The sequence below is a fragment of the Apostichopus japonicus genome, chromosome 21 (assembly GCF_037975245.1).
Source record: "Apostichopus japonicus isolate 1M-3 chromosome 21, ASM3797524v1, whole genome shotgun sequence".
NCBI classification, from domain to species: Eukaryota; Metazoa; Echinodermata; class Holothuroidea; order Aspidochirotida; family Stichopodidae; genus Apostichopus; species Apostichopus japonicus.
The window spans coordinates 13,059,049-13,076,527 of NC_092581.1; the positions used below are offsets into that span (position 1 = coordinate 13,059,049).

At 37.0% G+C, this 17,479-nt stretch overlaps 1 protein-coding gene across 1 annotated transcript in view; it reads left to right on the top strand.

Annotated features, from left to right (window-relative positions):
* LOC139962806 (D-beta-hydroxybutyrate dehydrogenase, mitochondrial-like) overlaps nucleotides 1–14,962 on the top strand; it is a 50,103-nt gene extending 35,141 nt beyond the window's left edge. Inside the window, exons 2-3 of the mRNA XM_071963150.1 lie at nucleotides 11,802–11,954; nucleotides 14,404–14,962. Of these exons, the coding sequence (XP_071819251.1) occupies nucleotides 11,802–11,954; nucleotides 14,404–14,873 (623 nt within the window). The 3' untranslated portion in view covers nucleotides 14,874–14,962. The remainder of the gene's footprint in view (nucleotides 1–11,801; nucleotides 11,955–14,403) is intronic.
* Nucleotides 14,963–17,479: the final 2,517 nt, after the last annotated feature.

Sequence of the window (17,479 nt, forward strand, 5' to 3'; positions counted from 1 at the left end):
TTGGATTGTCGATGCCACTCATCGCAACGAAACCATTTAATCTTTGTTATCATAATTAAACTCTTATGTAAACTTATTGTCTGTCTGAAGTGATATACCCCCGTCTGTATTTAACAAGTGACGGGTTAGTACTCGACAACAATGAATATGGGTCAATGAACTACATGATGTCGACAACTTGGAAGTTGAAAGGAATAAGTTCTGCTATGAAATTAGTATTAAAAAAAATATGAATTTTTATTTTTACATGAACTTTGGTAAACATTAAAGGGAAAGAAAGCTTTAACACATTAATTATTATCATCATTAATTATATTATATTAACATTTTTTATGGTTGTGGCTACATTATAACTGGCTAGAAAAGAGCTTGTTATACTATGTCAACATGATAACTGATTCCTGATACCTTTCTTTATATGTTGCTACATTAGTCAATAGATTTTCCTCTTCATTTTGGTGTGCACAAGTTCACGGATGTTAACATGCGTGGCTTACCAGACTATGAATATGTTTATAGGCATCGGAACCACTAATCGTCTTTGTTCTTTGCGTAGTTTAGTTGTCAGTTTTTTTTTTTAAAGTTTGTGAATTGGATGCTCCTTTAAAGTCCTTTAATTCATTGTCAATTTAAGTCATTGATTCAAAGTTCCAAAAGTATAAAAATGCGGTTCATAATGAAAAGTAAATGTTATCATTTCGAGTACATGTTGAACCCCACCACAATCCTTCCTCCATTATTGTTCCTCCTCCTCACCCCCCCCCACTCACCCCTCGCCCTCCTCTCTCGATCGACGCTCTTTCCTAATCTTATCTCCACCGTTAAGTTCCTTCTCTGTATAGTCTTCACTGTCTTCATTATATCCTTGCTCAGTCGTTACATGCCATTGTTAAAATGAAGTGTATGCCATGTTTTGTTGTTTTTGTTGTTGTTGTTAGCTAGTTTGTTTTGAGAGTTCCTACGTCTCCTTTGTCATCATTTCTCGAGGCGGGAACTCCGTGGGTCTTTTGTGGAAATATCCTGCATAATTCCTTTATTCTTCACGAAAACAATGATATCTAAAGAAAATATTTCCGGTTACACACCAAATCTCACCCTGAAGAAACAGAGGGGTCGATAGGTCATACACGTTAAATTGATTTCTTCTGTATTCTTCGGTATTGTTAAGTGAAGGATTCCTTGTTTTGATTTGTAATAAGTTCCACCCACATCTTCATTTATTAAGTTATACCTGTGTTTATCCGTGTCACACCTTGTTTTCATACTTTTTTGTTATGTACGGATGCCATTAAAGGGCATTAACAATATTCGTAAATCTTGTTTCAATAAACCATGAATAAACTCGAGAAATGTAAAACAAAACACACAACTGTGTGCGTGCGTATATGTTCCACAATTTCTTGCAATTTAAACCAAACTTAGCGATGCTTCATGAAATCAAGTTAAGATAGTCATCGGTAAACCCAAGACACAAAATACTAATTAAAAAAAAAATCGTGAACTAAACGTTATTTCCTTGCATTCAAACGTGTTTGCTTGGTGATCCCAGTTTCCACCATGATCACCTTAGTGGCCCTGTAATGGCGGAAATTGAGAAAGGAGCAGATGTAGTAGGAGGGTACCCCACCCCTCCCCTCATAACTGAGAAATTTTAATATGATGAAGGTTTCTTAGTTGCAAAATGGTGTTATATATGCAACATTTGAAGTAATTTATGTTTGAGAGTGTTCGACCCCTTTTTTTCCACTAATATGGGGGAAAAAATCTTCCGGATTTTTCAAGATCTTCCAAACACATTTTGGCAACCCTAAAAACAACCATAAAGAACCCTAAAAGGGTCGCGTCCCTCCTAATTGAATACTACGGAACTAGCAAACGATTCCCCAGTGCAGATTGAACGACCGCGGTGTTCTCTTTGTTTCAAATAGTTTCTAATTTCTTATTCCTTATTTCTTAAAAGTGATAAAAACAAAATAACTGTAATTTGCAAAAGAAGATAAATAGTGTAATTTTGCATAGCGAAATGGGAAATACAATTGTAAATTTGACAAACTTAAAAAGAAAATTGTCATTTTCAAAACGGCAAATGTTAAAGGTAATTCTTGTACAGGATAAATTTGGGATATTTTCTAATCTAGTCAAGTAAACGTCATGCTTGGGCTTCCGTATATCTCTTTGGGTTTACTGTATAATGTTCTTATACTGCAAGCGAATTAGTGTACAAAGGAACGAATCCCGTAGATCATATATCGACATATAGCGTGGTCAATTTAGTACATATACGGTGACGTGCACGGGTTTTCAAAGTAGGGATGGGGGTGGGGGTTCCAACTGAGGGGAATTCCGACTGATGTTGTTAGCAGCATGAACCTCAATGAACCTCAGTGGACTGGCGGTGCTCCTCCCACCCCTGGTGGAGAATTTAGTTTAGATGTCAACATATTGCATTGTTTTAGGCGTATTTAGACTATAAATTAGGTCTACAATTAGGGGTCTTAACGCAAGTTGTGCTAGTTAATAGTTTTGAATTTTGAAGAAAAAAAAAACACAATCCCCAAACTTTCCCCGACCGACGACGGAGGTGGGGAGATGGGAAGTGCATGTCCCCCCCCCCCACCCTTCAAATATAGACTATCCGTCTATGGCAACCAAACTTTGAACACGTTCACCACTGATGCATGTCTATAAATACCTATAGCCTATAATGCTTGAATTATATTAATCAGATAGCCTATGCACCTTTCTCGAGAACCATGGTCGCTATATTCTAGTTCGAACATGCCTCTATATATACCACCGGCATATCTCAACGGCTCTGTGTATTAATTCAGGACTTTTCCCCGTTGACCACGGCAGTAGGGAATTAGTGACTCTGGTTGCAACCAGTTGCTAAAATGTCCTATCAATAAAGGAGACCAGATGTTTTAAAAGCAATACTCGTGTTGACCCCTTCCCATCGTTCCTCTTTCAAATCTAGATCATTTTCACGAAGGACGTATATGCCTACATATCTATATGTATATACGTTTATAGCAACTCTGGTAACTTGGGATCTGAGCTCACAACTGGAGACACATTTTTTACCCTTCTGGCATTCCACAGGGGCATGTCTGCCCTTCGTCTCCTATAGTAGCCGTGGGTGACCAGGTACGGACAGTCGTTGAAACATTGTCCATAGTGGAAACCCGCTGGGAGCAGAGTGGTTTGAATTGAGGCAAGGTTACTACTCTAGTGGCCAATGAACTAATCGAAACGTCACCGTGTTCCCTGAGTAGCAGGCAGTGAACCCTCGTCGTGCGTAAACGAAGGATGGCACCTTCCATAGTAGTAACAGGGTATCTGCCGCTAGTTAAGCAGGTTCTTTACACACGGGGGAATAATGCATAGCTGTTTGACAGTGTCATTGTTCTACTGGACAATGAACTGCGTGAAAATGAAGGATTTCCGTCACATTTCCGTCTATCCGTTGTTATATCTGTTCGTTATAAAGGAACTATATATGAATAGACATGAAGGGTTAATTATCTTCCCGATGGTATATTGTTAATTAGTCCACACTTTCCTAAGTCACGCCCCCCCCCCAACACACACACACACCACACCCCTCCTTGAAAGTAGAGTGCTTAGGCGTTTCATGCAGTATACTGTATACTCCGTTAAAAGCAGGGCACGACATAACAAGAATGATCCATTTCAAAACAGGGGCGTGCAGATGTGAGCAGTAATGTTTATTCGTTATATGTTGTACAGAGACACCTTATTATTTATCTATGTGCTGTGGAGGTTTCCGCAATCTGGGACGAAAATTGTTGAAAAGAAGGCGTCTCAGATTTGCGCCCATTTGCGCCCATAATGTAAGTTTGTCATTGGGAATGACAGCTTGGCCGAATGAGAAAAATCGCTGCATGGGACCTTGTAGGTAGATAGCTACAGGTATACGCATGTGTTATTAGCTAACGAGGCTCTCGTAATATATGTTATGAAATTTCCGTGCCTAAATTGTCCCTATACAGCAGCAGTCTAGAAGAAATGATTTCTTAACACGGTAAGCCGTGGTAAGCTCTCGTTGTGAAACTAACCGAATCTTAGTCAAGTTTTTCCGAATTGAAAAAAAAAACAAGACAGAAATAAAAATATCTAAGACATATTGAAAGGAGAAAAAATGAAACGACTGCGTATCTCGGAAATTCTCTTTCTCTCTCCGACCTAATTTGACAAACCGTAAACGTGAAGCCCACAACACTTTGATTGATTTAACGAAAGATTTTCACGTTCTGATGTACAGGGGTAACCGCACTCAAGAAGAAAACAGAGATGTTTAAGTCACCACAAACTTCCCATTTTAATGATTGTTTGAACCGCAAGAGTCAAGTAGTTTGACAGGTTGGTTCAGGTAAACTCGACGACAGTGCCTGGAAATTGGTCAACATTTATATGGTAAAACGTATGTACTCCCCAGGGTATAATGATATGTTAACTAGGAAATAAGGAAGGCATAACTTAGTCATGATGATACATTATGATAACGATGATATAATATAATATATATAATATATACACACACATATATATATATATATATATATATATATATATATATATATATATATATATATATATATATATATATATATATATATATATATATATATATATATATATATGGATTGCAGTAACCCATAATTGAACTTGCAATTGTAAGTATTCTCGTAATAGGTCAGTGCACTGAGCAAATGTATTGATAACACACAAACACCAAAAGGAAAAAGAAAACGATTTCTTTTTTTTTCTCGTGCAAATATTCGAGTTACTAGCGTCGACGACAGCTGGTATTTCCACAAAATAATCGAGCAACACACTTACACGCCTAGTCTGTCAACAAACGCCTTCCAAAAAAAAAAAAGCTATGAAAAAAAAAACGGCGATAGAGAGTGAACTAAATTTTTGAAAAGACCTAGCGGTTTGTTCTCTGTCCCTGATATAGTTCAAAGCCTCGCTAACCCTACGTAATTTAACTCGACGCAAATGTACTCTTGTGTCGAGTGTTGTATTGTTCTCGCTAACAAAAGATCGAAGGTTCCCATTCTTCAGAGATATTTCCGATAATAATGCCAGCCACGAAATTTAGACGGACCGCTTTCCAAGATGTATGATGGGGAACGACCGGTCAAAAATCTGTGGAATGCTGCGTTGGTGTGAACTTCAAATCTGGAATTTCAATCTCCATATAGTGTTATGTTTAGAGAGTAGAAACCAATAATGCTACATTCGGGGTTTTTTCTCTTTTCTTTAGCGGAAATTTGTTTTTGTTCTGTGTATGTTTTCGTCACTCTCTGTGATAGGAGGTCATGATATCCCCTCCCCCACCCCACCGTCTTCACCACCCCTTCTTTTATAATGATTGTTTAAGGAAAATGACAATCGAATTTGAATTAATTGATTTAATTTTTAATCGGATTTCATTAATTGAACTGGTTGATCCATGTACGATTAACGTCACTTTCGTGGCGAACGACTGTAATATAATGTTACACTGGCTAACTTTGTAAAAAAAAAAAAACTATAACAATGTTGCCTTCACCGCCATTTCAGTGTATGAAAATAATAAAACTATAGGAATGTTGAGTTTGTACTTAATTTTAAGATTAGAATAGTTCTGACACTTTTAAGTTCACCATAGTTATTTCGAATGGAAGGAATGGAATGGAAGCCATTAATAAAACAATACATATATAATAAAACAGGAATGAAAACTGACGTGATTATGTCTTTTCTTCACGAGTGAGAGATACCAGACAGGGAGAGAGGAAGGGAGGTGGGGATATAGCATTATTGAAGCACATAGGCCCGTAGCCTGTATATTGGATACGGGGCGAGTCAAAGGGGGAGGGGGGGGGGGGCAGGTGACTAGAAGGAGACCTGGTAGGAGGAGGGGTGGATTAAATTACAGAAGTATATAGGGTAATATGTCTTTTCAATGAACGTAAAACGTGTAACTAAACTCCTATTATGTATTATATAGGAGTATGTATTGGTCCGTTGACAAACTATATCAAATGCAGGACGAGTCAAAATAACAGACATTAAATTTGGGGGTAGGACAAAGGTCCTAGATATGCGAATTGGAGGCAGGGAGGGGTGAGACATGGAAAGGTAAAATACAATAGGATGTGTGAAGTATATACTAGTGAGTTTCTTTTCAATGAACGTAAAAAACGTAAAAATCAACATGTTATGCAATACAACCCTACGTATTAGATAGTGGTAAACTACCAAACGAGGGGGCGCAATTTGCTAATTCGCTGTCGAAAACTTGACACCGTTGTTGTATAGTACGTGCTTGCATGACATGTGATGTGAAGGTACGGTATGCAGGCGACAAAAGGCATTTCGTTTGTATCATGGAAAGACATATTAAATGGTTCATGTTTCAGGGAGGGTTTAAATGACGAGATTTATCAAGGTCTTATGCCGATTCAATAAGGACATTTTAATGCATGCACAACAACATGGACGGGTTGCCAGTCACAAGAAATATCTCAAAATAGGCGTAAATAAAAACTCATAAAAACAACTTAACAAGAGAAAAATACATGCAAGAATTGACGTGAGTGCTAGGTGGCAGTATTTTAAATTGAGGTAATTATTGCTACGCGTTGGCAAAATTTAATAATTAGTTTCTTGGGTTATTGCTTTCTTTGTCAAAAAATTGAAGCTTTATTGATATCAAAACGAAACACACCAATCTATGTTACCAGAAGTAAAATACAAACTACCGCAGTCTCACTGGACATTAAACATCTTGCGCATGCTCTGTATGAACGTATACAAATAAAATGAAATATAGCCTCGTCGATTTGACTGGAAGCTGTTTATGGTTGTGTTTTGTTCCAGGCCTTTCTCGCATTTTGTTCGGGTCATTTACCTGTAGAGCAAATCTCGATGCCAACGACCGAGAGTTCAATTTAATGACTTCGTGACTTATGGTAGGTACCAAAAGGTTGCGTTCGAATAAAACTCAGTTAAACCAGTCACTGGGAACGCCATTAAAAATAGCAGAGAGGACACATCGTGGTACGTTGTATATATATACGTTACTGATAGGTGTTAATATAACCTTCCCCCTGATGTTCGACCTCTCTGGTATAAATGTCATACAAGTAAAGACGCATGTATTATATTGATGTAATACATTTAGTAAAGCAATGTGGTATTTTTCTTTCCAAATAACGTGGAACTGTATTCGTCTTTTACCACTTATATCGGGGTAGGTCGATATATATATATATATATATATATATATATATATATATATATATATATATATATATATATATATATATTTACGTATATATATATATATATTTACGACCTACCGTTAACTCTATTGCTAAAGGTGTATTGACACCGGACGATGACCGTATAAAAAATATTTTAAAAAATATTTTAAAAAAATTAATAAGTGGTTCGGGTTGAAGTTCATTAACCATTAGATGTAATCAGTGCCCACAACTTTTAACCTTTTTTAGCCTATAAAATAATGGAAATAAAAGCAATTGAGATGGTTTCCTGATAATTACAGGCGTTTCGGATGATCAAAGAATAAAGAATATTTAGAATCTGTGTCAATATCAAAACTGCGAAACGACCTTTTCAGCCATTATCTTCTTACTAAGCATATTCTGTGTTCAATTGTGTAGGCTTAAGGTATATTTGAAAAGGTCAACCACACTGGTTTATAATTCTTAAATTTGTTATTAAAGAAAGGTCGTCAGATTATAGTTGCTTAATAACTACTGTTTCTTCGTGTTATTCTGTGTAGTCACAACAACTAAATGAATGTTAATTATTACACAGGTTCGGCGAAATGAAACACGAGTTTTATTTATTAACACATACACTGTGTACCGAACAAGTGAGTTCCTGATCTGTCGTGACCAATTTCCAGGGTAAATGTGGCTTTCAAAAAGTTAGATAATGTTATGATGATGAGGAGTGATTATAGTATGTCAAAGTTCATTTGAGAAGAGTCGTAATTGTTAAAACAAATAGCTTTTGACGGATAAATTGTCAACGAAAGCGTTTTGAGCTTGATAATTCTTAGTTCCACCTAAATTTCACCACATTCTATCAAATGATAATTCCGTCGTGAAAGGGGTGGGTGAAAATTAAAATGGCCTTCAAATGACTTATTTATCCACTTATTTCATGATTTAAAAGTAAGTCTAGACAACTTCGTAACATTGGGCCAAAACTTATGGTAGTTCTCACACACATATAAATACAATCATTTTAACAATCAATTTTTTTACAATCATGTAACCTATAGCCTACTTATCAATTATTTTTTAAAGCAATCTAAAACCATTACATAATATCATAACAAAAATTTAAAAAAAAATTGTTCTGTGCGATATTTACTCGACAACAACTTTTCAGCGTTTGTATAGCCTAAACCTCTTGCCTTTGTTCTTTTACAGTGTATCAAATAGGTTATTCACGAAGCTATGAACATTAAGATTTAATATAACAATCACACATGCGCCTCAGTGTCTTGTCTTTTGTTAATCGTTTCTTTTGTATAACTTGTGAAGATTTCTCTATAATTTAATTAGGTATATTGAAATTTGACCAAATTATTTTAAGCAAATGGAAGGATTTCCCGAGTTGCAGATTCTTGGTATGAATTACCATAATAATTTTGACTACATATATGAATGATTGGATGTTTTGTATGCCCACAGGTGACTGTTTTAAACACATACATAACACAATAATTGAAACTAACTTCACTATCCAACAGAAATCGAGTCAATTCTATGAGCAACCAAACGTGAATATATATATATATATAACATATCTAATAACCAAAACGATATATAGAAGATATAATGGAAAAGAAAGTAAAACAAAACGAAAAAAAAAAGACCGCAAGTGAAGGCTTGTGAAGCAAGGTGAACGAAAACCTTTATTTTGAAAGTTGTCGTTGCTATACTACAGTCAACTTCCAAGTATATACAGTACATGCCTCCATTTTTTAACCATAATAATCATATTCATATACTTAATTATGATTGTTAACATGTACATGTATTCTTAATCGCATAGTTCTTTTTTTGTGGAAAATATAACTGGAGCAAGAAAGGAAATTTTTCCTGGATATTGGCAACATTTTTGGAAGGGTCACCCCTCCCCTCCCCCCTCACTCCACTCCCTCGATGATTGGGGCCTCTGAGATCAATTCCGTGTCCACCACAAGAAAAAAAGACTGCAAGTGAAGGCTTGTGAAGCAAGGTGAACGAAAACCTTTATTTTGAAATTTGTCGTTGCTATACTACAGTCAACTTCCAAGTATACAGTACATGCCTCCATTTTTAACCATAATAATCACATTCCTAGGCTTAATAACGATTGTTAACATGTACACGATTCTTAATCGCATAGTTCTTTTTGTGGAAAATATAACTGGATCAAGAAAGGAAATTTTTCCTGGATATTGTCAACATTTTTGGAAGGTTCACCCCCCCCCCCCTCACTCCACTCCCTCCATGATTGGGTACAGCGTTTCATTGGGGCCTCTAAAATCAATTCCGTGTCCATCACTGTACGTAGGTTGTATAGTAAACCCAAATCAATATAGCCATCTTTTTTACCTATATTCTTACTTTAAGTGTTATCACATTCAAACTGAGGTCAAAGACCTCTAGAAGAGTGGAGTCAATCTCGATAGCTTATTGACTAATTACCTGGAATTATATTTTTCTCTCTTTTACCATAAAAAATCTATTCTTGTCATCAAACTGGCTATGAATACCTTGTTTTCCTGTTAACTGTGTTAATTACATATATGTATTGTTCGGGAACACAACACTGGTTCTACCCCCGCTTCATTCACCCCGAAGAATCGTTTCGTGCGAGCAGACCATGTTTTCACCATGGTGCTATATATATATATATATATATATATATATATTTTTTTTTTTCTCACTGTTTTTGACTGTGCGGACGTTGCACCCATTTTGTGTGGAAGCTACAGCCATTGATGGTGTCGTAGTCCCAAAGCTATTAGCATTGTTTACTTCAGAGTCTCAGTTGGTAATTGACATTTTTAATATCTCTGTTTTTCACCTGTCTGCGCCCATTCAATGTCCTTTAAGAGTATATCAATATGATAAATTATTGACTGAAAGAATAAGAGTTACCTACATCCGTAAGTTTGTTGACCTGTATATAATATATACACCACAGACTCTTTGATTTCAGACTGAAATCTGCTTCTATTTAAGGCGCATATAAATATGATAAGCAAAATATAAAGGCTGCATGTGAGAATTAAATATTGTATAATAATAATATACCCACCCTTGTAGACTTGTTTCAGATCTAAGGTCAACATAGTTATAAAAGGAGTATCAGGGCTCACTTCACCCTCCAACCACCCCCCCCCCTCCCCTTCTCGCATCTGGCACCGAAAATTGCAACTTAAAGCAAAGCAAGATATATGAAAATATATATAAATATATGAACTTGTTCACAACAATGTTCAATACTTACTAATGTTGTAAGGTACCATAACTTTGTAAACATACACACATACATACATGCATACTGACATACAAAACATACATACATACATACACACACACATATACGTACATACATACATATAGAGCCGGTTTATCCCTCTCTATTCTCCTGGAGATGTCAAAGACCCGTAATTTTAAGACGCTGTTCCTTGTCATACTGAGGCAAGCTGTAAAAACATTAAGAGGACATATTGGGTGAGCCTAGATGACATAACTGCCAGGATGATGTTACCCAATGTGATTACAGATTGACATCTGCTAGTTATATTTGTAACCTAAATATCAGACCCCATACTAGCACGCACGAGTCAATGCCCGTCAGTACCTCCTTCTTGGAGGTCTTTTTTCTTCCTCTCCTTTTTAAGTTTTAGGAGAACATTTCTAAAAATATTATCCATCGTCTAAATAGAAGTTTTGACTTTTTGGATGGTCCTATATGACACATATGATGATGATAATGATGATGATGAGTGGTAGATATTATATATATATATATGTATGTGTGTGATACATATATGCATACACACACACACACACAAAATCACTAGAGTTTGCAAATAAATGTACGATTACACCTAGGTCATATCATCACACAAAACTTTCTATGTTGTACTGAATCGCTAATTAGTTAAGCAACCGGATGGTTTGATCCCAATTAATCGTTTAAGTTAGACTGAGTGGGGGGGGGGGGGGGAGTAGCTAGTTATATGTATAAATTTTTGAATATATGGTTAGCGATCGACGGAAGTGATAGAAAGTTAAAAACCCAACGCAAATGTGCAACGCTCAGCGGGAGTGTGTTAAAATGCCATTTATGGCGGGAGCAGTTTTAACAGCCTCCTTCATTATAATAGCCAAATATTGTGTTGTTATGATCAAACTGTAACTTGTAGTAGTAGGTCCGTATTCGCACACGAGCTTATAGTCCCCTGTACCCACTCGTAATGGTACTCGTCGATTTGGGTACTCCTTGGTACTCCCGGGTACACTTGGGTACTCTTCGTACTCGGTGGAATTTGAAATATAATCTTATAATGGTGTTTAAGTGTTTGTTGTTTAGTACTCGTAGTTGCGCATGCTTAGAGCCTTTGTACTTGTAATTGTACTCACATCCAAATGAAATTCTAACTTGTACTCATGGACTCATGCTGTTGCTCCCATTCTACAAGTCTTTAAATCTGAACTTTCTTCTTCTTCTTCTTTTGATCTTTATAGAGCTCTGGGGGTTGGTGAACAATGCTGGTGTCTCGGTGTATGGTTTAGTCGAATGGTGTACCATGGAGATGTACAGTAGAGTTTTAGATGTGAACTTGATGGGCGTTATTCGAGTCACCAAGGCATTCCTGCCTCTTTTAAGGCAGAGCAAAGGTAAGAAATTCAACGATAAATTTATGCTCACAACTCATCATTTCAAGAATTGGTAGCCCCAACCCCCCCCCCCCCCCCAAAAAAAATGATAAAATTGATCAACTATAAAAGTAAATCTCGTCAATTCATTATTTTGCAGTAAAACGACAAATTACACTCACAGCAGAAAGTCATAATTTAAAGTTTCCAACAAACTGATAAAACTAATCTCGGCAAAAGTTCAACATTTTTGCAATGAAATGACAAATTGCCTAAATCTTATGGGTGAAGAATTATTGATAGTTATACATATTAATGAAATGTCATCAATTTTAACACTTTGCAACAAAATGGCCAAAGTTTCACAATACCCAGAATGCAATAATTTCAAACATAGTTTGCAGCAAAATGATGAAATGATTGAATCAACATTACAGCGAAAGGTCTTTACCCTTTGACGGCACCTATAGTGTTTACATAGTTTTGGCATACAAGTTATAGGTTGCTAAGTAATGTGTTGTTTATATCTCAAAGCTGACACAGATTATTCAGCCAAATAAAAAGAAGCTTTAATTCTTTTTTGGTTAAGTCAACCAAGCGAGTTCCTTCAACTCTATCATTCAACTTATAAAGTCAACATCGACTAAAATGCAAGTCGATGTCCTAACTCTATTGAGTTATAAACGAACACAGAAAAAAGTCATAGGAATAAAATAACAGATTTGTTAACGATATATTTGGTAACTAAGTCAACGAATGGCAAGGGTGTCACGCGATCTTAGACAATAGGTATGCCTTTTTTCCCCTTCTTCAATTATGGTGAGTCGCAGAGTATATCAATGTAACACATTATTTACATGAACCCCGTAGTTTCTAGTTTGTAGTTTTTATATTACTTGCCGAAGGCAACACAGTCATTGTGCTCATGAATGGCGTGTGTGCGTGGGTTGGTACGTGCGTGCGAACGTGCGTATACGTACGTACCTGAGGTTGTGTGTACGTGTACGACCTCTTTGACTTGAAAATATGATCACTCAAAAAGTGCGCGCGTGTGTGTGTGTGTGTGGGTAGGGGGACCCAATTTTGTTTGTGTGAGGCAAAGGTCAACATAGGTCGACAGAGATAATATATTTGAAAACCTTTAAAATAGGGATGCACCGGATCCAAATTTTTGGATCCGGCCGAAACCGGATTTTGCCGGATAGTACATGAAATCCGGCCGGATGAAACCCGGCCGGAACCGGATTTTTTCATTACACAAAAGAAAATCATTAATAAGAAGTAGAGGTATTAAACAAGGAGCAAATCTTAGGTCAGACCACTGAGAAAATTAAATTAAACATGTTAAACCTAATTTTTCCTTACTTTGAATATTTTTATTAATTTTTGGAAATAGTTTACATTGATTTAAGTTAATACCAACACCTTTTTAAGGAATAATTCAGGCCAGATTTTGAAAAAGATCCGGCCGGATTTTGAAAAATATCCGGCCGGAACCGGATAATTGCTCACTATCCGGCCGGACCGGATATCCGGTGCATCCCTACTTTAAAACACTAGTACTCCCCAATAATTGGATAATCTTCATCCTTGGTATATGGTCCATCTTAGTAAGCACTCAGTTAACTTAGTTACTATTGAGGCATAAGTCATATGGTGTCAACAGAGGTCAACCACTTCACCTTCTTACTTGTATACATGGTACCTTCAGACGTAGAGCATGCATGTGTTAACTTAAACACCTTTACGTGAATGTAGGTCCGTGCACCCAAGTAAAGACAAATTAACGTTGTTTGTGGTGCCCGGTAAAAGTCATTTGAAGGTGACTCACCAGTTGACATATCCATTTCAACCAATAATTATAGTCAGCTTTGTTTACCGTCGGGAGAAAATTGCATACGTTCTATGCAGGTATGCACATTACTACTGTGGTAGGCCTATAATAACCTACAGCTGAGCACTTGTAAGTTAACATAAAACAAAACTTGTTAGCAAACTGCTTATCCACTAAAGAGCCTGTGTAAGAGAATGTGTAAAAGTTAAAAGAGGGCCTGACGTTTCGATCCTAGCAGGATCTTCTTCAGAGGCTGAATGACATGTTACAGTAACAGAAGGGACAAAAAAACACGCACAGAATACAGACAGGTTAATGAGCAGGGTGAACACAAAAGAGATAGATGTAAGAGGATTAGTAGACAAGGGATGGAGAGAAGAAAAAAAAAACCATCAGGGGGAGAGGAGAGGTAGGAGATAAGCTGTACTGGAGGGACGAAGAGAGGATCAAGGGAAGAGGATAGGGAGTAAACTAGAGAAGGACAAAGACAGAAATGTGTGGGGAAAATACTTGTAAGTTAAAACAAAAGAACTTGTCAAAAGTTATCGTAAATTGCTTACATACTGGTAATGAGTCATCAAGCCTTTTGACTCACTGGTGATGTATTTACCCTTTTTCTCTCTTTTTCTCTGACAGGACGAATAACCAACATCGGCAGTGTCATGTGTCGCAGCACTTACGCAGCGTTTTCCTGTTACGCAATCTCGAAGCACGGTATAGAAGCTTTTACGCAATGCCTACGCAAAGAGGTGAGAGAGTCGGGTATGCGTGTCAGTATACTGGAGCCAGGTAACTTCCTACAAGCGACCAGTCTCTACACTCACGACAAAGTCAACTCAATAGCGCAAGAACTTTGGAAGGAAATGTCGGAAGAATGCCGCAAATATCATAACGACTCATTTCAATATATCGTGAAAATTATGCACGACTCCCTGAATGGGACGAGTTATAGTAATGTGACACCTGTCGTTGATTGTATTGAGGACGCCCTACTGGCAAAGGATCCTCATTTAAGGTACCTGCCTCAGGAATTCATGTACCAAGTTTTAGGATTTCTTGTGACTCATTTACCAGAAGAACTCTCAGCGAAACTTTGGACTGTTTAGCGTCCCATGGAATTTGGAGAGGCAAAATGCCCAAACCAGATGAAACGAAGAAAAGAAGAAGAAATAAGATGAAGGAAGAAGAAGAGGAGGAGGAAAAAAGAAAAAGTTGGTCTTTTCGACGATTTCAATGCAGATCAGGGAAGAAAATCTGTTCCGAATCGAACAAGCACGATATTTCTCAATTTTAGCTACTCAGGACAGTTTCTGTACATCGTCAGGATTTAAGGGCAACATTTTAACTCGTGCGTTCGATAGAGCGGAAGTAGGGCAAAATTTGTTTCATTCTTCGTTTTTTTTTTATTATGATTATTTTTGGTGTTGGACAGTGATCAATACATTGTAAAGAACGTTTAGCTTTCGCCGCCATTTTAAGATTCAGCAACGTTTTTAGAAGTTGTTATCCTGATCGTGGCTGGTTTGACTTAATATTAATAATAATGATAACGCTGTGGTAGTTTCAGGTGAGAACGGAGTTTAGCGTATAGAGGTGCAATGGTAACCAAAAAAAAAAAACATATATAAGGGCGTGTTTAGCTATTCCGAGACGAATGAATGTTTATAATGTTTCAGTATATACACACTTAAAGATTCCAACGTCGTAACGATTTACTTGTGGGCTTGGGAGCAATGATAAGATAAGTTGGAGGGGTGGGGGGGGGGCTGTGAAGAAAAACAGAGACAAACTGCATGGGAACAAGCCGAGGTTTTATTATCTTAAGGGCATATTCGTTGTAGATATAGTATTGTATGTTATTAATATAACCATCTTTTAACGGAAGGTACTGTGAGCACCGTTTGTTAGGATCGCCCCCCCCCCCCCTATAAGTCACCCAATTAAGGCAGAGCCAGCAGCACAAACGCTAACAACTTGGCCCATTCTCAAACACTTACGTCCCCCTAGCTTCACACAAGCGTTTAGTATGGCCGTTCATTTCAGAAAAGAAATCAAAACTGCATGTATGAAACGTCCCCCCCCCCCCCGGAAAGCTAACGAGGGCGGTATTGAAGAACTTAGCAAGCATAGACTCCGGATGCGTGAACTGATTAATTCACTGTCGCTTCGGCTTTGAGTACAACGTTTCTGCATGCTGCCGTGTTGGACGAGTCTCTAACCGTAATAGTAATTACCGATCCGCGTTATAGTCATTGACGACTTTGCAATCCTCGGTCTTCCTCACAATTTTGCAAGGTCGGTATACCGTTTACTCCAAAGTTTTTCCCTTTCGGGAAACCAAAAAGCAAGTTTACAGAAACATGTCCATAAATATAGAAGCGCTGTCTTCTGCTCTGCGTGTATTCTCGGTGCAATCGTTAATTTTTAATTTTTTAATTTTTTTTTGTGAATTACAGGTCTGTACAGTATTTTTCTCTTCTTATTGCTTTTAACTGTTTTAAGATACAACCTTTCTTTTGTCTTTTTTTTTACTCCTTTTCAATCTTGATTATCCATAAGTCATCAAACGCGTTCATATAAAGAACAATAAAATCCTTTCTTAATTAATGATCTTGAATATTTTTTTCGACCATTTAGATTAACAAGATAGATATGATGGTATTCATGGCCAGAAAAAATGAGTTATGAAGATAAAATATTGAATCGATGCTGGTATTTGCGAAAGATACCTGGTATAGGCGGAGTGTATAGCCTAGTGGTTAACGCCGGCGTCTCCCAGTCATGAGATCCCCGGTTCGATTCCCCGCCGACAGCAATGTGTGTCGTCTGGCAAGGGTGTTGTTCAATAACAACTTCCCGACATGGACGTTAAATGGATGTGTGTCGAGAGATTGGCTTCGGTCAGCTTGCGAGTCTACAAGCCTCCAAGGCTTCTTTCGCGAGTTCCTGCTTGCGGGAAGATCACATATACATACATACAAGATAGGCCTATATATATGCATCGGGTGTCAGTCTTTTACTGTGGAATGAATAGACCTTGCAGACTACAGTTATACTACATGGGTATGGGGAGGTAGACCCTTTAGCCAGGAATTCTGACTTGGAGGGGAACCAACAATTTTAAGGAGGAGTACCAACAATTTAAGTATTGATTCACAATACTCGTGTTCTGTAAGTGATATTACCACTATCGTTATTCCGTTTCTAGAATTCGATATTAAAAAAAAAATCCACACAAAAAGAGCCCAATTTCTCAGCTTTGTTCTTTTCCGATTTAAAGACATCTTAGAAGAACGCTGCTGCTTAGACAATACCCAAAGCTTCATTGAATTACTCATAGGTATTTTTCTTTCTCTCTTCTTGAACGTCATTAATGTATGCATATTCATTTTTGTAATGAATATGCATATTACAGACTTTGATCGAGGTAATTCTTCTTTGATTACTCGTTTGTCTATTTTTTCTTCTCTTCTTGAACGTTATTAAATGTATCAATATTCATGTATTTTAATGAATATGTATATGACAGACTTTGATCGAAAGGACCACTTTACACAGCCATATTTTAATCGTTAACTGTGTAAATGTCATAGTGTATTATTTTTCTTTCTTTTTTTTGGCTTTTAATTTTGTATTTCGGTGATGATATATTATTACTTTCAAATATTTTGGGTAATCTATATTCAAGATAATCATAAATGTATTCAGAAAT